Raw genomic sequence first — 24,348 nt, 5'->3', positions numbered from 1 at the left:
AGGATAAGTAATGATAATTAGTCTTTAACGATATCTATAAATGAAATTATAATTATAAAATTTAAACACTAAACATACAAATACCGAACCCAATTGAACAAATAAACATTTCATTATGGATGTTAATTATTCAAAAAAACTTCAACACCAACTGCTAGCAACTATTTCTTTTATGTTAAAGTTAAGACTGTTTCCTAAATAATGATCCCAACTCGTACACTGTATTTTGCTGAGGATGCGTTACAATTACGAATGGAAATAAAGATAAAGTGGTGGAAATAAAAATAAAGGTAAAGTGGACAAAACTGAATACATACTATTAAGATGAAATTTTGTAAAATTTGTATTAAGATTAAATTATATATTACGAATTCAAAAATCGAGAATTTTTCCGAGAAAAAACAATTGTCGATATCTGCATCCAACTACCTTTCACAAAGGCTCTAAGGTATTTCTTGAGTTCGAGCGCGTGCATTCTTGTATTCATCAGTAAGTCTGTTTCATGTCGTTTCATTTTAATCATTGCAGGCATTTCAAAGAATATAGAACGTACTGAAATGATCATGATTATGGTCAATTGAATTATGGTATTTACTCGCAGTGTCATCTAATGGTGTCTTCTGCTCCGGCTGTTCCCAAATATAGTCGGCATAATTATGGCACCGATTTGACTTCATTGTATGTACAGTAGACCAATTGTTTAATGTATTTAGAATGACCGCTTTATAGAAGCTTATGCGGAATAGTAAATACATGTTTAACGATTTAACGTCGTCGAACTACATTGAATGCGATGCATGTATGATTCGTGTAAAAACTTTGAAGAATTCGAGCTTTATCCGCAGTTTAAATGCAAGACTCGGGCAAAAATTTGTTCGCTTACTTTAACCAGCTGTTGCTACAATACTATTGGACACGCATTGACTAATCATATTAAGGGTGATGTTTAAACTTCTCGAAGAAATATTTGTTAAGGTAATCATAGTCGCATTCGTCCACTTAAACTTACGATAGCCGAGACATAGAGGACGGCGCGACCTCTGCCGTTTTCACGGTTTACTGAGCGCGAAAAGAAACCAGCGATTCGTGTGATTGCAAGAACTAAATAGAATATGTCACGCGAAAGTGAAGATTTAGGTGTCCATGTTTTTCTGGATATTTTCCGCAGTGGTGTCACCACTTCTTCGGGAACGCATGGTGAAACTGTGTAACCAAATTGTGACTAATTAATTGATTGCGAATTTTTTTGCAAAATGTAAATTATATGCCTCAATTGCACAGAACAATAGCTAAAGACAAATTTTGCTTCGAATAGTTTCAATAGATTGGAACTAGTGTAACAAGAATCCTTTCAATGTCTTCATTAATCTGTGTTTCGCTTATTTTTGCCAGAGATGCATAAATTTGACAGTCTAATAATTAATTAAGAGTTAGATCCTTTTTTAAATACAGTATAAGAGTTCATAATTGTGAAAGGAGAATTAAGCTATGGTCCAGTTAGAGATTTTCAGTAACGAAATGAAATTCCAGTAATGAAACTGGAAGGAAGGTAGCGATGGTTTTCGAATGAAAACGTCTCGTTGACATGACATTATGAGTCAGAAAAATTCATAACAAAAACCGAACCAAAAGTATTTAGTATTTGCGAAAAATCGGTGGAACAATTTATGCGCAATTTATGAAATCCTGATTTCATTGTTACGGCTTCTTACATCTCACCTCATAAATAATTCGCTATGGTCCCGCGGTTTCATTGTTTGTTCTTGCCGGCTCGTGATTCGCGATTAAAATTGTCGACGCAACGACTGTCGTGCAAAGCGAACTTGTCTGACAATTTACAAGAGGGGGAAGTCTAACTTGCGCAAGTCGGAAACACCGCCGGAACAACCGTACCGTGATGACGAATCGAACGAACGTGACGATACGAGATTTGAAAAAAAAAGATATCGTGTATTGCGAATGTCCGCAGGAGTAATTGAATCAATAATAGTCGAGGCTTTCCTTTCGTGCTTTTTCTCGTCGAGCAATTCTCATTGGAACACGTCGACGCCATTCACATCAATTCGAAGAGAGGAGCTGTTCTATTCGGATCGAATAACGTCGATCGCGATTTCTCTCCATTTTTGTATGCACACTACTCAAATTAAGAAACGATTTGTTTTAAAACACGTAGTTGATTAAATACCGTTTGCAACGGTGATTTATATCTAGTACTATGTTAATTACAGAATGTTACTCATAACGATGACCAGATATTTCTACGAATAATTTGATATGATAGTTTGAACATCCGTCTATATCTATAAAAATAAGAATAAATCGATTTTTCATTAAGATGTAATTAATGAGCTTTATGAACAAACAATCAAAAGTGATACGCTTCAAAATTCTAAAGAAAAAAACTCGATTTACAAATTGATAGCCTAAAAAAATCATGTGTTTCGTTGTACGTTGATTCTCACGGTAAAATATACAAATGTTGCAGAAAGTTGTTTCAAGGAAAATCAGAAATTAATTGAATCTAAAATTTAGATTTTAAATGAATAATAAGTATCCGCTGCATCTCAAACGGGTGTGGACTCTACAGATTCTACAGATAAGCATCAAGTTCAGGTAGCATTCTAGTTGAGAGTGATATTTGTTATACGGTGTAAAATCAATCTGAAATGTTCGTTAAAAAACTACGAAACATCCTTCATATATAGAGCTCATTTCATTAGCTGCATCGAGTCAGAGATGTAGATTTAACACTAGAGGAAGGTAGCCATAACCCATACCAATCTCCACTAACCATGAACTAATGCTTTTCGAGTACCCTAGAGGACGGATTAACCCAATAACACAGCATAATAGATTTCAAACGATACAGCGTCCAATTACTAACACATAATACTGATGGAGACAGTTATAACAAAGTGATTTGACATATACAACATATAATAACAGACGGGAAACAGTTTGGCCCTTTGCTCATAGAAATTAGTAAAAATTTAATTGTTAGAATCGACGAGATTCTAAATTTTTTTAGTTTTTTCTTTTTTTAAACTAATTTCAACGAAATCGATTTCAATAATTTATACAAATTACATTCTAACGGTAACTAGAAGCATGCACACAAGTATATCAAAGCAATAGACTCGATATGACTTACAGATACTGCTCTCATAAAAAGCATCAAACCTCAATCATTTCTGGCGAGTCCAGCTCGTCATTGTCAGTTTGTTCAGGAAAGTTTATGACGAGCTGGACTTGTCATTTCCGTTCAAGGGGTTAATACCTTTCTAAAAATTCACTTTTACAAAATTTTCTTATATATTTGAAGGAAACTGGTTTGAAGTTCTAAAAATTCTCATTATATAATTCTTATCAAAATCTTACTGTTAGTCTTGAAAATGTTGAACATGGAAAATGGATTTTTTCAAAATTCATTGGTTTTCACAGAACGTGTTAATGTTATAGTGTAATTATAATGTATGGTCATAGAAATCCTTTTATAATACTAGAAATCGTAAAAAAGAAAAAACAGATAAAAAATATCTCGAAATGACCACTCGAAACTGCAAACAATTAAAAAGAAACTCTTCCAAAAGACCCAAAACAATGTCCGCGATTGCGAAAATTCGCAAAAATGAAGAATTTAAAACGAACGTCAGGCTACGGTGTACTTCTCGAAGTTTACTATTATTAAAATGAAACTCCGGAACGGTATGCACTCCTTTGCGGCGACCTCGCGCCCTTATCGAACCTATCGTCCCATTTACATTTCTCTCGACAATTTCGTTCGAAGGAGGACCGCTTGTCGAAAGAAACTCGCGACGATTCGTTCCATCGATGGACCGAGAAAGGGAAGAGTACGCGAAGAGAAGATAAAGATAGAGAAACACGGATAGGCGACGGTGGGGGAGAAAAAGAGAGAGATGGGGACAAATAAAAAGATAGATAGAGATAGTTAGATAAAGATGGAGAGAGACAGCGAGAGAGAGAGAGAGAGAGAGAGAGAGAGAGAGAGAGAGAGAGAGAGAGAGGCGAAGACAGAGGGCACCGAGAATCCCGCACACGGATTGTGCACACATGAGCAGCAGGCGCACGTGCGGTCCTGCCGTAATTGAGCTGGTACAACCAATCTGTACTCGTCGGGGGCGGATCTCTGGCGTTCGGGGGTTGGGGCGGTCTGCACAGGGACTGGTTGATACGGGCCGTCTGGAGGAGGAAGAGGCAAAGGGTGGTAGAACCGAACCACTTGAAAAAGCAAGCGAATCTACAAGCTCGGCCGCGACATCGCGGTGGTGGCGGCGGTGGCTGCGGATGAAACCCGCGGCCGACTCCGGGCGTTCAAATCACGCTCGATCGCGGCGGCACCCGCAGGTGCACTCTCTCATCCGCGGCCAAAACGCTCCTCGACGAGAGACAATCGCGGGCACTTCCGGGCTGCGTCAACGAATCGCGCCGTAAACTTGTCGACGAGCCGCGCCGTGACGCGTCCAGATCTGGATTAATCGCGGTCCCAGCAAAGGAAACCAAACACCTCCGCATGTTTTTCTCGTGATCTTTCTGTGCTGCTATGTCTCGATTATATCCGATCGGTCGAACAGCCGAGTCTCCGGAACGGTACTCAAGTTAATCGAGTCGTTGGATCGGGTTCTCGAGAATGTACAGCCTGTACAGAGCCTGGTTCGGCGACAGTGTTGCCGGGGACAGTTACTCCAGGCTACAAGAGACTCTGTCACCTCCCGACACCGTGGTTCGAGTGGGGAACGAAGGGGAACACCAGTTTGTCGCTCACAAGGGAGTCCTGGCTGCTCACAGCGGCTATTTGAAGGCTCTGCTGAGCAGCGCTGCCGCGTCCCCGAATGTCAGTGCGAACGCGAGCGTTGCCTCTTGCAGCAACATGCCAGCAACGGCTATCGCGGTCACCACAACCAACCTTTCGGGACAATCGCCGAGACCGGTTACATCGGTTTCGGTCTCCTCTATCGGTAAATTGCCGGGCAATCGAGTTCAACCCTCTCGCTACTGGCACGTGTCGTGCTGCAACGATGCCGATACAACTGTATTGATACAACGGTCGAATTTCGTTTTGATAAACGATCCAATCATGGTATTTTTACAAAAATAATTGTCCGAAATCGATGCAAATGTCGACAGCTGTTTAATACTTTATGTATCGATATTTTTCCATCTTTTTATTGAAGTCAAAAGTGAAGAGTTAAGGATTCTTTAAATACAAGGTGGTACGTCAAGATCTGCCACCTAAATTACTCGAAACTCGTTTCTTTTATAGCAAAAATTTGAAACCATAGTTGAAGGACATGGAAAAGAACATACACTAATGCAATTACTTTTTGTCTATATTGTTATTTTATCGAAATTTAATGGTCATTTTCAAAATGTACGTTGATCAGAAAAGGCAACATTTTGAACATCTTCTACGTTGAACATATATTAATTAATATCGCGATAGGTTTTGAATTTTGGATCCATATTGTCTTATAGCTTTTTATTTGGTTTTACATTCTTTTTCAGTAGCGGAATAAAATTTTATAAATTATAATTAAAAAATTCAAAACAGAACTTTAAATCGTGATAAAAAAGCAATATAGACGAAAATTAATTATGTTGGTGTATATTTCATTCTGCACTACACAACATTTGTTTGAAACAGTTTTTTTTATAGAAGAAACAGTTTTTGTGTATTTTAAGTGACAGATCTTAGTCGACCAGATGTTAATAGAGCTTGACATAATCTGTCGACTAAATTCACGATTCAATAAATTATTTAGATTCATACAATATAACTTGTTTTGAGATTGTAATCAGAACTAAAATTATCGAGTTTCTTTTATACGTAGCTCAGTGATTGAGTAAGTAAAGCGTTAAAAGAAATGACTTTAGAAATTTAATTCGTTTTGTCAGCTATCACCCGGTTTCGCTTTTATTCTGTTTGCAATTTCGTGGATGAGTTTAAAGCCAATTTGGAATTTTATAATTGTATATTCTTCCAGAAATTTCATTTCAAAACTCCATAAACGGCTACTTCATCAAAATCATTCTACAAGACTGTTATTTCAAATGAATTGGACAACTATAACAATAATTTTATTTTGAATTGATTAACATTCGCAAAATCGTATACTCTGTTGCTGTTGGTAGCGAGAGGTTTAGTTCCAGATTTCCCATTTTATTCACTCGTTCGTTTCGGAGAGTGCAAACGATACCGTTTAACCCTCGTCGAGCGAACGTTTTGCGGCAACTTTGCTGTGACGACTAATCAACGATGCCTGGGTCTATTTTGATCCCCTCTTGTTTCTCGACTTTCGTACTACTCCAGATATGCTATTGTTGAAGACGAGGATCAAAGGAAAATTTATCTGGATAACTAGAGTGCTCTAGTTGAGGACAAACATTGAATTAATATAAAATGAACAATCACGATAGAAGAAGAAAAGGTCTGAACAAAGAGGTGTTTTGTCTGCAAAGCAATGCGAGCATATTCTACAAGCAGGTGTCTTCGTAAAGAATACCTTATGACACAATTCAGCAAAACGTACGAAACAGCAGCAAATTACTTTATTGTTATTCACGCATTCCGGAAATTTTGCTCGCTGATTCTAGTATGTTCGCGTGCATCGTTTCTTTCGATATTTACCCTCCTTGATTAAATACATCTCTGTTACGAAACATTTAAACAGCAAAACAAGATTGTAAGCTTCCTGGATATTATGAAATTAAAAACCAACGTTTATCTATTTTCACATAAGCTACGCCACACACGTGCGCCAGTGGTGGTGAATATGACAAAACGCGTCGTCAGTTTATGGGAGAATATCCGCAGTTGTCTCTACGAGTCTGCGAGACACTTTTACCTGGAATACGTCGCAGTGATTTTGCGAGATGTGACGCGGATTTGTAGACCCAGGCAACGTATCGCGGTGGTAACGTGCCACATGAGAGTCGCAAAAGGGGGAAAGAATGAGAGAGAGAGAAAGTGAGAGTGAGAGAGAGCAATCGGTCCGTCGAATGGTAACTTACAGGCGGAGAAGCGTTCGCGCCCCTATTGAACTACATGTACACGGGCCGGCTGGAAGTGACGCTGGACAACGTTTACAGCGTGCTGTTGGCCACGCATTTGTTGCACATGCCTGGTGCTCTCGAGCAGTGCCGTGCAGCATTGCTGCGGCTCAGGGGCCCGCCGCCTCTACCGACACCGATACCAGTCCCCGTCCCGGTACCGGTCGCCCCGACCTCGACCCTCACGTCAACCTCTATGTCCATGTCGACGTCGACGCCGGGCGCCGGAAGCATCCTCAGACCGATTCCGAACCGGCTGATGATCGAGCCGAGTATGTGCTGGCCGACGACGCCGCTTTATCCGCCGACCGTGCCGCCGGCTCCTGCGGCCATGGGATTATCGCACCTGCCGCGACTGCAACCATCGGTGCTGATGCAATCAACGGTCCCACTGAACGTTTCCGTGGTCCCGACCTCCACCGGACAAGAAACCACCACGCGTTACAACAGGTTTGGACCTGTTCCATGGACCTTGTATCGCGTTAAGCACCGAAACTTCGAAACATCGTCCCTGTCGTGATAATTTCGGCCATCTAGCATCAGATTGGTGATGCGGAATTAAAATTGCCTACACTAATATTTACAAGATACAGAAAAGCTATATAAACGTTGATTTCGTTTCTTACTAATTTGAATTAGTCGAAAGCGATGTAACAATGACTTCAAATACTATATATTTGCTGTTCTCTGCCCGATACACTCATTTCTGTCATAAATGTATTAAGTTCGCAGCCTACCGATTAGAATCGTATCGGGGGTAAGAGTACTCTTCCTATAAGTATCGAGGCAACTGTTAGCAGTTATACGCGGCAAGTGAATTTTTCAGTTGATATCTTAATATTTCAGAGATCGCGTGTTCTTTGTGTAGTGCTATGTTCCATCCAGTGCGCAATTAAGCAATGATCCAATCAATTTCCTGTTAACCAAGCAAAAACGTTTCGGTTTCGCAAAAGATCGTGAATCTTCAAAAAGAAAACACGATTACACCGTGTCGATCTTTGTCGCCGAATCGGCTGTGCACTTGACATTTTTGTCGCTGCTCCGAACAAGTTCGTAGATCAGGATCGTCCAAACGCCGACGACCAAAGATAATGAAAAGCGAGCCGCGACAAAAAAATTGCCAAGTGCTCGGTGGATCACGGTGAGGCGGAATCGAAACCCCTAAAAATTTCTCTGCAACAGCGATGTGCCCTCGCCGAAGCCGACGCCGCATCAGTTCGACAGAAGCCGAGGTCCGTGTCGAGAGAGCCGACAGAAATCGCCGGAGAGCATGGCGAGATCATACAGCGTGGCAGCGTTTAGTGCACTGGCGTGTTCCACGTCCACGAGACCAGTGTCCCCGTCTCGATCGGTATCGCCGGCACCGTCCTCCGAATCGCAGTCCTCGATACCATCGAACCCGGGTAATAAATCGTCGTCGGAGTCGGATCAGCGACAGACGAAAGAGGAGAAGCCATCAAACTCGAAGAGCGGACAACCGAAAAAACGAAGCCCATCGCCGTTGGTGGACGAAGGCGGCGTGACTCGCAACCGTGAGAGAACGAACGAGGACACTGATCGGAGCGGCAAGTCGGTGAAAAAGAAGCGCGGCAGGTCGAGTTCCGCGAACGGGAACGAGTCGTCGAACGGTGTGCTGTCGGTGGTGTACGACGTGGCCTGCTGCGACGGCCCGATCAAGTTCCATCGGGTTCTCAACGAGAACTACTCGCCGTCGGCTTCCTGCGGGAGCAGCCCGGCCTCCCAGGCGAGGCTGCAAAGGTGCTTCGAAGTGGAGAACACGTCCAGCAGAGAGAACGACGAGAACGGAGGACCGACCGGGAACGGTTGTGACCCGATGGCTGTGGCGATCGACACCGAGGCCAGCAACGCCGCCGGCGGAAGCTACACCTGCGGATACTGCAGACACACATTCAAGTCCCAATACTGCTACCGGAAGCACACCAAGAGGCACTTGCTGCCGACCAGGTTGAACGAGTCGTCCGGTGTCGGCACCGGCCAAAGGCCCGAGCCGCAGAGGAACCGCAGAGAGGTCAGGCTACTCGACCTGAACGTGCAGTACTATCCCTGCAAGATCTGCGGGTGCAAGTTCCCCAGCTATTACTTCGTCCACAAACACCGGAAGCTGTGCCACGCGAACGAAAGGCCGCAGCCGGAGGAAACCGGAGGAACCGGCGAGGATCAGGAGTCGAACACCGCTGCCGCGGCCAACGAGAAACCGTGAGCGACTTGCGGGAATAAGGTGTGAGATCTGTACCATTTGTGGAATTAATACTGTCACCACCGCGTCACCGACACATGTCCGTAAATTTATTTTTATGATAATCTATTATTTTTTATAAAGTCTATTATGTTTTTCTAATCCCCTTAGAACGAAACATTTTAATTTTACGAAACGTTTAAGATTGTCCGCGTCGCAGACATAGTATTAACGAGAACTTGTCGCAGTCTGTATATTTCGAGCTCAAGCTACACCGTAATTATTGTCGTTTGCCACACATTGTTACACGCTGTTGAACCGAAATGACTGCAGCTGTGTTCCAAACTGTAAATACCGTGTGCGCTTTGGGTTTCTTTCGATAAACAGTCTAAAAACAGGCCGTTGCGATGGATTTAAAATGTATGAACTGACGTTGGATTCTGGGTTTCTGTTGCAGGAATTCTACGCTTCCGGCGAAGAGGAGCTTTGTTCAAGCAAAACATTTATCGCCAGCAAATGTTTCGGTAGCGACGTTGTATCACAGAAACTAGCTACGATTGACTTCCATAAAATAATGAATCATTGTAAAACCAAATTAATTAAAATACCATAATGGAAAGTGTCGCTGCGTATACATTCCTGATTACGCATACCGTTCCAAGTCCTTCCAAAAGTTTAAAATAGCATAGTGAATTTCAGATCAATGTATTCGAGGATAATACTAATGCATTCGAGGACTACGTTTCTCCAAATCAGACATTGTAAAACAATAATTATAACTAGTATAATAACTAAAAAAACTGGTATAATAAACTTAATAGAATAAAACTTCTTTAATCGTACGATTCTTGTAATAATAATGTAATGGGAAAATTTTTCATCCGGCGATGATTTCTCCTCTCTGTATTGCTTTGTAATTATGAAAATGCAAAATTAAGAAAACAGTACAATCATACACATGTTGTCAACAAAATGCTCGTATGAAACGATCGATAAGTATTAATATCCATCGACAATTAATCAGTATTTGAACATTACTAAACAAGTTTGTATAAATTTTTCCAAGAACCCAAATAAATCTCTCGAATGCACAATTTGGTTAATTTTCTAATTTCTTCTTATGAAAAATGTATCATCAAACCGGACCGTCAACAGAAAAGTTAACACATGTTTGTGAGTAGGTTGCAAATATTTCAATGAGCATCAAATTTATAGAAAGAGCAGACATATGCAAAAAATTGCAAGGTAATGTAGAATTTTCTTTCCAGCAATTCGTTCGATTCAGCAAGATTTGATAAAGTTCCGAGGAAGCTGAATATAGTCGAAGAACAATTTTTGAAAAAAAAATTTGCTGAAATCAGGCCGTGAGTTGATTGCATAGAACATTATGTAGATGAGAAAAACAGTCTAGTTCGTGAGAGTCGAGAGTGGATCATGGAACACCTGTGACCAGTGTAATCATTTAAATTCAATTAATGAATTCAGCATTGTAATCAATTACACGATAACGTCGACTGAAAACTTCAATGTTAAATAACTAATAATGATTAAAAATAATGTTAACTTCTACCGTGAAGTGACCAAATTTTAATTTTACCAATTTTTTGCCTTCATAATAATTCGCAATCATTACGAAAGTCTTATTTTATGTTATTCGACTGATCTCTTTAGTGTTCGATCACATTGAACCTCGGTGTGAGACTAAAAGAAAATGTCAGGTTTCCTTCAAGTACGACTTTGTTTTTATAAAATTAATACGATCCGGTCCTGCACTCGTTAAACAAAAAAGGCTGCCAACTACTTGAATAATTCAGTTAAACTTACCGATAGCGTCCATCGACTGGGCCTCTTCGTCGCTAGTCTCCATTGGCGTCGCGTGGTTGTCCTTCTTCTTCTCCTTTATTCTGCTGGCGGTCACCACGCCGGTCATGCCACTGCTGTTCGTTTCCCTGTTGACCGGCTTCTTTTTGTTCGAGTCTTTAAAATCCATATGTATCGCCGTCGCGTTTGTCGTGTTTACCGTGTTTGTTGCGTTCACACTCAACGACGACGACGTCGACGACGATAGCGTGCTCTTCCCGTCGATACTGCAACAGTCAATGGTCAGAGTGTAAGCTAATTTGGCGGAAGTATGACAAAATAGCACTGGAATGATTCTACACGAAAAAGAGATAAATAATAATTTACTGTAAGTTGTAAGTTAGATCCTAGACTGCAAATACTATTACATGTATGCAAAATAAAAATTATCAAAGTTAATTGTAAGAAACGTAAGATAGATGAAATTTTAGACTTTACTCTTTTGTAATTTTGATAATATGAAAATAATGTAACAATATCAATGATTCGTATAATGCCTTTACAGTTTTGTGTTCGACAAGTTAATTATTGCCATAAACACATAAAAACCGCGTTTATCGTCACAAACGTACAAAAACCGTAATCTACTTATACTTACAAATAAGATTGTCAAGGTTATGTATATAATAAAATTGTTAATATGTATATAATAAAATAGTCATTAACAAAAGTGTAAATATTTTTCTTGGTTTAGTACTAATTTTAGTACTAACACATTGTACTAACACATTCAGTAAACCCAAAATAACGTAAACAAGAATGAAATTGTATTATTGCTGTCTTACTATTTTTTCCTATCTTATAATACTGAGAACAAAAAGTAAGGTGAATTTGTTTATAAAATGTAAATTCTTTATTTATTCTTTTTTTATTTTTTTTTTCCTAGGTTGGTGGACTGTCTATAACATTTGCCAAGCGTCTGTTTGTCAAAAGGTTTAATTATCTCCGAGTTATACGTGTTTTTGTAAACAACCAAAAGTCATCATGATAATGCACCATGTCATACTGCATTGGTTCTTCGCGACTTTTTTGCCAAAAACTTGACTGATATCGTTCCGCAACCACCGCATTCGCCTGATTTGGCTCTGTGCGACTTCTGGCTATTCAGCAAACTCAAAAGGCCAATGCGGGGACGCCACACAGTGGTCCGGATTGACGCAAGGTGTGCCATTTGACCAAAATATGAACTTTCGCATATCGATCTAAATTTAATATATACTTCTTCTTAAATGTCTACCAACCTCGAAAATAAAAATGTTTGCATGATTTAATACAATTTTGTAATAGAAATAATGGTTTAAAGTCGGACTTCCTAAGAATAGTGGTTTTCGTCAAAAATAACTGCATGTCTTCTTTTCAATGTTGTGACGTAACCATCTAATATTTTGATTTCAAACTTTTTTTGCATTAAAGGGGATCCTTTTGCGATTAAAATTCATTCCTGTAATAATAATTTTCAACACAAAATGTGCTGGGAAAATATTGTCAAATAAACTGTTACAAATTCTTCAAATTTGTTATATTCGGTAGAGAATATCTTTCAAGTCCCACTGAATCCCACCCTGTGATAAATTGGAATATATTCAGGACAGCTTCCTCTAAACGACTAAAAAAAAACTATTCCAGCTTCGTCCACCTTTTCAAATTATACTTGTTTAAAGTCCCTAACGCTGGACGCGTTAGCGCGCCTATCTCCAAACTCCGTGAAGAGAAGAGTTAAACATCCGCCTTATTCGAAGGAACTGTTTAGATCATAACACTTACTATGTTACGATTTCGATAAGACTAATTAATTATTGATAATATTATTATTGATATTATTTATTATTAATTATTTTATTATTATTAATTTAGGGAATCCGTACTTTGTTGCAAGTAATATCATCAATTCATAAAATAGATATATACAAATTTCAAGAATATATAAAATACAGCAAAATATTATGTACAAACTTATGGGTGGTATTACATGCCACCTTCCGTACATAAATTATTAATTCACGAAGCTGAAATTATTTAATATGCATTAGTACCAATAGGACAACTTTCTGAGGAAGCTCTTGAAGCACGACATAAAGATTTTAAACAAACTAGAACACGAAACACCCGAAAAAATTCTAGGATAGAAACAAATTGAGATATACTATATTGTCTCCTTTTGACATCAGATCCGTACATGTCCACCATTCGAATCAAATCGTGTACTAAAAAGAATAAGGAATTAGATCTATAGGCGTTAGATTTAATAATTAAATAATAAGAAATATAATACTAATAGCTGCAATTATAATTAGAATATTAATAACAATAATAATAATAATAATAATAATAATAATAATAACAGTAATAAAATTAATGTATTTTTTCTTAATTAATCCATAATCTATCATTATTTCATTGATCAATTTAAGTTTCGCGTTTATACCTCTTACGAATAACGAGTTATAGGGTCACGGCACACCTTGCGCCAATCCGGACCACTGTGCGCCGTTTTGACACGATTGCGGAGATAAAAACCGAATCGAAGAAGGTCTCGAAGGCTATACCAGAAAAAGACTATTCTGACTGTTTCGAGGACTGGAAATGGCGTTGGCAAAAGTGCGTTTTATCGAACGGGGGTTACTTTGAAGGGGATGAAATTGATTTGTAAGAATAAATAAAGAATTTACATTTTATAAACAAATTCACCTTTCTTTTTGTTCACAGTAGTATATGAAAGTTTATAATACATGCAACAATATTTTACAAGTACTCCAACCTCTCCACAGAAATAAAAATTGCTGTATTCTTTTGGAAAACTATTCGAAGAACTTAAATGTTTAAAAAAACAAATATGTATAAAAATGTGCATATCAGCTGTTATAAAGTCGAACGAATAATTTGGAAAAGTACAACGAATCTGTGACAATACGGTCTACCAAGAAACACTTCAATGCGTGTGTGATTTACAATTTCTGAAATGGGCTGATTTGGTCACCGGCGTGCTGAAAAGTATCGAGTAACATTCAGCGGAAAATTAATATTTCATTTCAATTTCAATTAATCGCATCCGAAGGGAGTAGCCGTTCCTTCCGATTTTCATGCAAACCTTGGATCAGATTTTCAACGATCAACTCAATTTCGATGATGAATGTCTACGTAAACATAATCCACTAACCAGCAACCATTGATTAGCATTACAATCTGCTAATAACCACCCTACCTTCCCTCGCTCACCACCACTCTGCTTCCAACCGCCCCATTTTCCCCACCAATCGACCACCCCCTTTCTGCTTCAATCTCTGTAGTTCCATCAATTGATTCTTTTTTTCCAAGTACATTTGCAATTGTGTTGACACTGTTACATTATTTTCTCTCCCGAAAAGATTTCTTTCCCGAAAATTTAACGAACAATGTGAGCGTAATAACATAATCCCGAAATAATAAATGGCAGTTAATGTATTCATTAGATTTCGAACGTCTATGGAAATTTATTTAGGATGAAAGTTAATCCATGTAAATCTAAGTATTTTACAGCAACGTTATGATCATTACACACTTTAAAGGGTTCGTATGAAAATTATGTAAAAGGAATCGCATTTATTAATTTAAATATTTGAAATTCACTACATGGTAGAGTTAAGAGAAACATAATTATGTTTACCATACCGAATGTTAAAAAATGGTATGAAGATATTTTTAATCCTCTTATAGTTTCAAGTTTCGTAATGCACGTAACATACTAACAAAGGGCATAAAACATGACCTACATTCTTTTATCCGTGAAACAGATAAGCCAAAGGTACAATATTGTTCGTATTTTTTAATGACCTGACAAACCATTCGATGATTTAAAAATTATGAACCTAAATACTATTGTCCCACAGATCTATTTTCTCAAAAAACTTTCGAAAAAAATGTTTCCTGCAAGAACTAAAAAATTCACATTTACTGAAACTACTAAAATAATATACTATTTTTCTACAAAAATGCAGGTCACCTAGGAAGCCAACAAATTGAATGATAGATATCTTGAAATCATTTAATATGCTCACACTTGGAGAAGTTTGAGTCATTAAATATTTTACCACAAATATAAATCCTTTGTTTTGAATTACCTTCTGATTAACGTTCCAAAATTTTTGCATAAAGGAAAGAAGAAAATTTTACTATTCTCTCCTCAACGAAAAAGAATACTATAGTTAAAGTTTATATTATATTTATTTGCATATTCCATATATACCCATCAGGTGTTCCCATAAAGAATACAATCTTTGAAATAATTTTAATTAACGAAAGAAATTGAAAGGAAGCCAAAACTATTTGTAATATACAGGGTGGGACAATAACTATTGCCATCTCAAATATCTTCGCAACTATAAGCTTCACAGAAATATTTGCTGAAACAAAATTGCACAGTACGAAGGGGGCCATCCGGTGGCGATGATAGTTTTTTTGCAGGTAGAGGTACTTCGGACATTTGAAGGTCACCTTCATTTTTTTAAATGGATTGGTCTGTTTTTGCTTCCGTATCATGATAGAGGATCTTAAAACGAGTTCAACGACCTATTACACAAGGTCATTGAAGGTCATAGAAAGTAGAGAAAGGCGATAATACTTACGGTTTTGGTAGTAAATAAGACATAAGTTTATAGTAGGTGTTCGACATGATGACCATAACTATCAATGCAACATTGGATTCTTTTTATGATTGATTGACTTGTAAGTCTTACAGCGTCAGAACTTATTGGCGCACCAGATGCACTAATTTTATTTTTTTTTATTTTTTTCAATGACCTTGTGTAATAGGTCGTTGAACTCGTTTCAAGATCCTATATCATGATACGGAAGCAAAAACAGACCAATCCATTTAAAAAAATGAAGGTGAACTTCAAATGTCCGAAGTACCTCCACCTGCAAAAAAACTATTATCGCCACCGGATGGCCCCCTTCGTACTGTGCAATTTTGTTTCAGCAAATATTTCTGTGAAGCTTATAGTTGCGAAGATATTTGAGATGGCAATAGTTATTGCCCCACCCTGTATAATATAGTTACAGGAGATGGATGAAAACTACAGAAAAATCTTTTGTGTAACTATTTTTAGGAACGTATGATGACTCACACATATTTGGAATTGTTAATAACAGTAAATATGAATCCTTCCAAATGAACATTGATTCTGCTTATGTCCCCTGATGTGTTATTGCACACTATAGAATAGTTTCTAGCAGTTTAAGCAGAAATATTCATTGAAAAAAGTATACGTACATAACTTTAACATCCTTTCCTGACACCGTTTCAGAACTCAACTGCGGCTCCTCCTTCACCTCCACTTTGATGAGATTCGACTCCTTGGGCTCCAGTTTAACTTCTTTGTTTTCTTTGTTATTCTCCCGGTTATCCTTCGCACTGGATGTGATCGACGAAGTGACACACGCCGTCGTGGTACTTAATATCGAGGTCGTTGCTGCTGCCGTTGATGTTATTACAGATTCTGTCGTTAAACATGTACTCGACGTTGCTGACGAGCTCAGGGAAGTAGCCGACGTTGTCGCTATTGTTGACGTAACAGACGCTGACACATTCGATGGTGTCGAGGTGGTAGTGGTCGTCGTCGTAGTCGACGCCGTCGTCGAATTATTCTGAGGATTTTCTTGCGTTTTCTGTTGCTGCTCGCGTTGCAGCCTCGTCGTAACACCCGTAGTTAGGATGTCTATAGGTCCAATACTTGAACTGGTATTATTTACCTAAAACAGACCGAAACATGTACACATGAAAATCTGTACGTCGCTAAGTGTTTCTATTGACATCAGTAGAATTTTTACGTGACTTACTTTATTATTAGGATTGTTCCGAGAGCTACGTGTTCGTTGCCGCGACTTCCGCAATAGCTGCTTATAATTTTCTGCTTTTTTAGTGAGGTAGTAATGATGCACGCAATCTGGAACGGACTTATGTTCTAAAGATTGAGCTATCGTTCCAAAGTTCTTAGGATGTTGTAAATATTTTTCTTTAAACAATTCGTGCTCCACAGAACTCCAAACATTAATTAACTTTCGTTCACTGTGAAGTGCCTCTAATTCTTCTGGCTGAAGCAGACCGTTTCGATTCTGAAACGCGATTCGTCTCTGTTTCGTATCCAATAACAACGGAGGTATCACTGCGTATGAACGCATTTTTTTATCTTCCATCTGGAAAAGTAATTACAAAACAAACATTATCATTATTATTCCTTATCCAACACAATCAAGTACATACGACGGTTCCCATAATTAGTGATTCTCATTAATTGTTTAAAAAAGCTAAGGGATCTCTTCTTCTTCAAAGTATTAACAAGACACAGTTTGTCAGCAACTACGCATGAGACTGATATCTATCTTTTTTTTCTTCCAAGATGTAGTACTTTTAGTACTCGTACTAATCTAACTCATGCTATCCACTACTGTATTATCATAAACCATAGAAATTCTTAATTGTCAATAATTTGAAAACAAAATTAATTTTCGTCCCATTTTGAACTAGATATTTGTCTCCTAAGAAAATGACCACGAACAGTCAAACATCTTGTATATATGTATTATTATATAAATTCTAACAGTATAAACTACCTCTTGCTCTTGAAGGCCATCCATAATTTCCTCTAAATCAGCTTCACTCTTAATACGGGCACCGACTCTATTAAAACGTTCCTTGTCTTCCCTCTGTTTCCGCAACTCAGGGAACACTTTCTCGAAGAATTCACGATTTTTCGCTTCCTTTGATTTTCTTTTTTGAGTTGCCTCTAATCGTTCTATCTTACGATGCCACTCCTGCACCAAAATGGCGTACGTTCGAGACTGTTGTCGATGAAGAGACGCTCGCTCGGCGTGTTCCCGACGAAGCCTTGCTATAAGCTTAGCTCTCATACACGTTTGATGCTTCGTACGATTTTCTTGGTACACACTTGTATCCGACGGTTGGTTGTACAAAGGTAGCTCCACTTTTGCACCCAGCCTCTCTAGGAGTCTATGAGCTTCTTCAGCTTTTCTCTATAATAGAAATCAAAGTTAAAGTTGCTAGTCAAGTGTTTCAAAGTTCTAAAAACTACGCACAAGCTTCTCAACTAAATGCCTTACCCTATTTTCAGCATAAATTTTTTGTGCAAGAGACTGATGCTTTGGTTGCTGCGATTGTTCCTCAACCTGCCGTTTGAGACCACTAGCTTCTAGAGGTTTGTTCGCTGCCTCCTCTAATTCCTTCAACTTTTTCCGAAGCTTATTTATCTGAGACTCTCTTTTCGCAATCTCTCTGTCGACTTTGGCGATCTGCTGCAGAAGATCATCCTTGGTACTCCTAAACTGCGCGTCCTCCTGCGTATTCGGTTCCGGAAGCGTAGGTGAAATAGCTTCTGTTTGCGGCGTATACGCAGCGGGCTGCTCCTAGCAGAAAATGCTCATATAATACTGTGTTGAATAGAAGGTATATTTTGAAATTTTAACTTGGAACGAACTTGGAACTAAGCAAATTTAGAGTTAAGATTTTATGCGCAACCATAGTAGATTAGTTCGTTATTGTCTTGATATGTTCTGTTAACCGGTGAACATAAACCTGTCTTATCTCTGTTAACTCGGTATCGCCGAGTTTACAACCTCGAGCTCTATCTTAATTTCAAAACGCACGCGCATTTATCCATAGATACCCACCCTAGTGTCTATCCTGAGTGGCTGCTGTAACTGTACCACGTGCTCTTGTTTGCCGCAGGGGTCAGCGGGCGATAGGCTTTGACAGCGAGATTGCGATTGGGACTGTAACTGAACCTGCGTTGGTTGGGCCAAGCGCATCTTTTTTAAGGGCGGTGCCTCCTGCAGATTGGCTATCTCAACGGCCGTACGAGTGCAATACTGATCCGGTTGGACGGGCATGAGGCCTATTCGTGAATTTCTCGCACTGGTCACGTGCTGATAATCTGAAGGGGCCGTCGGTGAAGCTGTCGGCGTCACCGAAGCAGGCGGTAGAAGAGATATCCTCGGTCTATCCCCTCTACCACCGGCCATGCCACTACCTATACCGCTATTCGTCGCATATTCGCCCGTAACTAATCCAACACCGACTCCAATCTGCGATAGAGGACTACTGCTCACGTTGATAGCGATCCTCTCGTTCACCTGTAAAAACACTATGGTCAAGATCCATCCTTTCTTTCAATTCTGTTTTCATCTGACTGCCTTATACTTTCTTTATCATCTCACGCGTTTCATTCAATTTATCTTGCCTAACCTCCTCCGCGCAAACCTATTTCAAGAAAATCGATGACCCGGTTCAAGAGGACAGACGGTACGGTATCAATGTACCTAGAACACCGTCATTCGTTTCTTGTATTTCAATTGAAGCCCAAATAGTTTTTTATCATATACTTTTTTTAGCACTCGTCTAAATCCCATTTACTTTCGTTGTCTTATTTATTCAAATAAGAGAATAAGAAAATGTATAAATGCTCAAAGCATACGAACGAATTAGTTTACATAGGTAGCATCTAATGCAACAATTTCCGACATACGATCGTATCTAAAATTAAGTTATCGTTATCATATCAACTCGAGCCTAAACTGACAGTTTCACGGTAAGATAAGAAAGGATTAATAACAGGTGAAAGTCAAGAACAGAAACAAGATATTTATTACATTTTTTTCTCTGTGTATAATTATACTGTACGTATATACTGCCAGTCATTAACTATTACTGTTCTCGATTCGTATCTATACTCGAACAGCTATTTTCGATCCAATTATGATCATTTTATCCGCAGAAGCTCACATTTGTTGATCGAAAAACAGAAAACAACATTTATCATGCGTATGTTTTGGATCGAAACGCGGCTAATTTAAACAGTAAAATACCTACATTCGTGGTGGCGCTGCGATATACATCCCTCGTGCTGTAAGCAGTTCCGGAAAGCGATGGTGGTGGCGTATGACTAACTGTCGGTGGATTGGCAGACACTGCCGGAGCTACTGGGGCTGCCACTGGTATAGGAGTTGACGCCGACGATGCCGACGTGACCACCGTGGCTACGGCTGGCACCGACGCCGATGTTGGCGTCGGTGGATACGGATGGATGTATCGTAAACCACCAGCCATAGGTACAGCAACGTAACCTCCTGGTGCACCACCCACTGTACCACTCCCGGCACTGTTGCTTCCCGCGCTGGTACCACTACCGGTACCACTATTATTTCCACTTCCGGGTGGTGCCACGTTCCCTACGGCCCCAACACCAGCTCCGGACCCAACGACACCGGTTCCACTGTTCGTGCCACCAGCGTTGTTAACACTTCCGCCGCCGCCACCACCGCCACCGCCTCCACCGCCGCCGCCACCGCCACCGCCACCACTGCCACCACCTCCACCGATTGAAGGACCTCCAGGAGTGTTACTACCAGCTGTCCCAGCTGCCGCTGCCGCTGCCACCGCTGCTGCGGAAGACGCGACTGCACCACCTTGGACGTACGTCACGCCTGCTCCTACTGTTCTTGGTGACACGGGACTACTGCTCTTGATGTTTACGTAACTTTGCGGTGACCTGAAAGCATTATAAACATAAGTTACTATGTCGGTTAAATAAACTGGAAAAATTAACATACCAGAAGCAGACATTGCGTGATCCCGGGCACGTTTAGATAACTGCTTTAGAGATCACAAAACGCCTGCTTCTTCATTTCATCTATTGCGTATCCGCTTATTAGCTTCGGAATGCGAATAAATTCAAATGAGGTCTATGGTTTGTTCATAATCAACATTATGAAAATGCGCGGGAATTCGGAGTGCTGCGAAACGATCTCAGAGCGCATGTGTAGAATAGGTTCATTCGTTTTGGAGTCATGTTTTTGTTAAGCTCGCGAGTTAACGATGTCAGAGTCCCGTTGATATACTTTGATAATATCTATTACAGGAACGAATAATTGGATGCTCGGAATTATGAGATGAAATATCTCGAAAAACAAGTGCATAAGAAAGGCTGAAGAGTGATGGTTAACTGACCAATCGCGTCATGCGATAAAAATATGATTCATGTGAAATCAAACATCAACTGTACATATGCTAGAATAGTAGACAGACGACCTTTCGGCGTTAGTTTGTCACATGTGGCAAAACACGGTACGCATGCGTCATACGATATAACGATATGCGGTGTCGCAGTATAGCACAGATCATGGTTCCGCGTGCCGGTGCATCAGTACTTATTCTGTGTGGAATCACTGCGCATGCGTTGAACATCACAAAGGGTGAATGTGCCTGTCTGCTTTCGTAAGGCGACGTTGCTATCGCGACGTTGCCAGATTGCCGTACACATTCGACAAGTTTCAACGAGCGTTTCTAGCATTATTTCCTAGCGAATCGTGATCGAGGCTTAATGGTTTTTGATTGACACTGCGCTTTTACACTTTCCCTTTAAAAGCCGATACCCTGTCTATTTTTTTGTGATAATCGATGCACCAAGTTTTATTATAATTTACCATGTTAACTACTGTAGCATCTGCAACATTTGAGCTTACAAGTATTTGAACCTTTAAAGTTCGGCTAAATAAACTGTCTATTAATATGAGATAAATTTGAAGCACATGTAACAATAAAATTCAGTGATACCATTCGAAATCAATTCAATGCTATTTTTATAATTACTTATAACCTTGCTGATGTGTATCATAACTGGATTTACATTTGTAAATACTTGGCCGCCTTATGAATTTACCTAGATTATAAATTCTTGGTGATGTAACGGTCAGTGACCCCCTCCTCCCACTTTTAAAATCTTCTGCGTACGATATATCACCTGCACCACTTTTTTCCTTTTATGAATGATGCTCATTCTACGTATAACTACGTAGATGTTCATACGGCTTTATGATTTAATTGCAACAAGATTAACGACTTTGTACTATTCAAGATATTGGTCGTTAGATAAATTCTTAATTTTTATAAATATCGCGTTAAAAGTAATGTCACTATGCATGCATTAAGAAAAATATTTAAAAAAATAATCTCAAATTAGAATTTTGCCATTTAAATCGTTTGTGTATAAAGAAAATTATAATTATAGTTTTGCCTATACTTTACTTCAGCTATTAAAATACTCTGAAGTCTTCCTTTACTTACAATTATCAATCATATTTCTTAAACATATTTTATAGTAAAAAGTTGTGCATTTTCGTCATCACCGCCATCTTTTATTCCCTACCGTGCGACCTACTGTTCGCTTTCTCTTTCCTCGTTCAACAAGTTTTCATATTTATACCGAAAAAAAAATTGAAAAACAAATAGATTTTTAAGTGAATTGTCATGAAAGTATGTAAAAACCATTATGAGTACCTCAATGGTATGATAAAATAAGATTTCAATCGTAATTTAAACATAATTTTCAAGTATATAATAGACTAAACTGTTGAAATAATTGAGTATCTTTTTGATAATTAATAACGATGAATCTATTTGATAAATTAATTATTTTCCTAGTAGATGTATAGAATTGCCGTATCATGCGAATCAAATTCTAATTCAAATATGTACACGGTAACGTTGCTTTGTTTCTCTTTCCGCTCGTATACCTATTGCTATAAACCTAACCTAACTTATTTTTCCCGCGTATTATAGATTATTTAATCAAACACTTTATTTACTAATAGTCAGCATATATAGAGTATTGGAAATACTAATAATTTTCCACTGTCCAAATTTAGTTTAACGATAACAGCATATCAAATTATTTCTTTTAACCTTAATTATAATGCACATATAGACAGAAAAAGGGTTTCCAAATTTGATATAAATATTAATTTAAAAGAAACAATTACTTTTAAGGTGAGTGAAACCCAGATGTATAAAATTTATTCAAGAAACATAGTGTACTCAAGTGTAACTCCATTTTTGCGAATACTGTGTATTATTAAACAATTAAATCTCATATGTGTGAAAGAACAAAGACTAAGAAAAGTATACCGAAGGTATAAAGAACGATGCAAAAAAAATAATTCCATGGACTTACTTCATCATGTAAACGAGCAATCTCGGGATTCAAAGGAATTTTTCATTTCCATGTGCATTCTCCTTTTGTACATCCGATGCATTGTTTTTACAAAATTCACAGATTTTCTCTACTATTTCCGTTACAGTATACTGCACAGTTGTACATTCGCAAGTTTAAATAAACAATAAATACAAAATATAACCTCACGAGGTTAAAAATCAACGTTGCACGCTGACGTTTGAGGTTAGAATCGACAGGTAGCAGTAGTAGTACAATTGGAAGAACGCATGCGCAGTAAACTATACCTATATTGTGTATCCAACTTCAAACTTTTAGTTACCGCGAATTTCGATTTTGAATTTTTTGATTTGAACGTGTAGAAACTAAAATTATGATAGACATTAGGGTATTTAATATTTAACTCAATGTAATAAATATGTAAATGATATAAAAATATATATATTTCACTTGACCCACTTTTTCAAAACTTAAACAAGGAGATTCTGCATTCCTACTCTATTTCAATTGTATTTATAGTATTTCAATAATATTCTATTTTTAAAATTTCGTTAAATATTTACTTAAATTATGAACCTAACGATTTTATAAAGGAACATATTTACTGAATCTTCCTGACTCCAGTCCGTTGGCCGAACGAGTCATGGAAGCATTTTCATTGAGAATGCTTGCCATTTTAATTACACCGAAAACGTAGTCATGCAATGCGACTGCGATAGTGAACACACCTACAAGCTTACCTGTGTAGTTGTACTGGAGTAGATCTCGCGGGTAAATGTTGGTTATGCGAGACCGGTGGTTGGGTCTGACCCCTGCCGGGGGTCGACGTTACGCCGACGAGAGAGTGGCCATGGGACCCGTGAGGATGACCGTGGGGGTGGGCGTGTGGGTGTGGAGGATGAGAGTGGGGGTGAGGATGATGATGGTGATGCAAATCTGCCCCCACTGGACCCACAGGGCCCACTGGACCCCCCACCCCCAGTCCGCTCACTACCTGGACTTGCTTGCCCACTGTCTCCATCACCCCTAACGCATTGTGTACTGAAACAAGTCCCGTCAAAATTCACTTGAGGCATTCTTTTTGCCGCTTAATTTTTATTTTTTTGTTTAATCTAATACACATTGCAAAAGAAAATAGTGGATCCAAATTCCAATAAACAAAATTTCATAAACGATGTATGTAAAATGCAATTGCCAACACTATGTCATCCGTACCAATGTAGT

General features: G+C 38.8%; 2 protein-coding genes across 10 annotated transcripts in view; one reads left to right on the top strand and one right to left on the bottom strand.

The window, feature by feature from the left end:
- The window catches only part of Smr (nuclear receptor corepressor smrter), a 61,870-nt gene that overhangs the window by 30,292 nt on the left and 7,230 nt on the right, over positions 1–24,348 (bottom strand). For 7 of the 9 annotated variants that reach the window (XM_078183342.1, XM_078183343.1, XM_078183337.1 and 4 more), the window contains 8 exons: positions 23,865–24,165; positions 19,986–20,664; positions 18,788–19,249; positions 18,221–18,523; positions 17,714–18,133; positions 16,940–17,296; positions 16,374–16,852; positions 11,090–11,352 (listed from right to left, as the gene is read on the bottom strand). In XM_078183342.1, the coding sequence (XP_078039468.1) occupies positions 11,090–11,352; positions 16,374–16,852; positions 16,940–17,296; positions 17,714–18,133; positions 18,221–18,523; positions 18,788–19,249; positions 19,986–20,664; positions 23,865–24,145 (3,244 nt within the window). In that variant the 5' untranslated portion in view covers positions 24,146–24,165. Of the gene's footprint in view, positions 1–11,089; positions 11,353–16,373; positions 16,853–16,939; positions 17,297–17,713; positions 18,134–18,220; positions 18,524–18,787; positions 19,250–19,985; positions 20,665–23,124; positions 23,290–23,864; positions 24,166–24,348 lie in introns of those variants that run through there. The other 2 variants (XM_078183344.1, XM_078183345.1) reach the window with 2 other exon arrangements.
- On the top strand, positions 4,649–9,826 carry LOC144471374 (uncharacterized). Its single transcript, XM_078183346.1, has 4 exons — positions 4,649–4,976; positions 7,032–7,518; positions 8,251–9,285; positions 9,723–9,826. The coding sequence occupies exons 1-4, from the start codon at positions 4,649–4,651 to the stop codon at positions 9,814–9,816; spliced, it is 1,944 nt and encodes a 647-aa protein (XP_078039472.1). The 3' UTR covers positions 9,817–9,826.

This window comes from Augochlora pura, chromosome 6, assembly GCF_028453695.1.
Source record: "Augochlora pura isolate Apur16 chromosome 6, APUR_v2.2.1, whole genome shotgun sequence".
Taxonomy (NCBI): domain Eukaryota; kingdom Metazoa; phylum Arthropoda; class Insecta; order Hymenoptera; family Halictidae; genus Augochlora; species Augochlora pura.
This window is presented reverse-complemented; position numbering and strand designations above follow the sequence as displayed.

Bases quoted from the DNA above. Each gene is read 5' to 3' on its own strand.
- LOC144471374 (XM_078183346.1), top strand. From the start codon at position 4,649: ATGTACAGCCTGTACAGAGCCTGGTTCGGCGACAGTGTTGCCGGGGAC. The intron at 7,519-8,250 runs GTTTGGACCTGT...TCTCTGCAACAG, and splicing joins ACCACCACGCGTTACAACAG to CGATGTGCCCTCGCCGAAGC. The intron at 9,286-9,722 runs GTGAGCGACTTG...TTTCTGTTGCAG, and splicing joins GCCGCGGCCAACGAGAAACC to GAATTCTACGCTTCCGGCGA.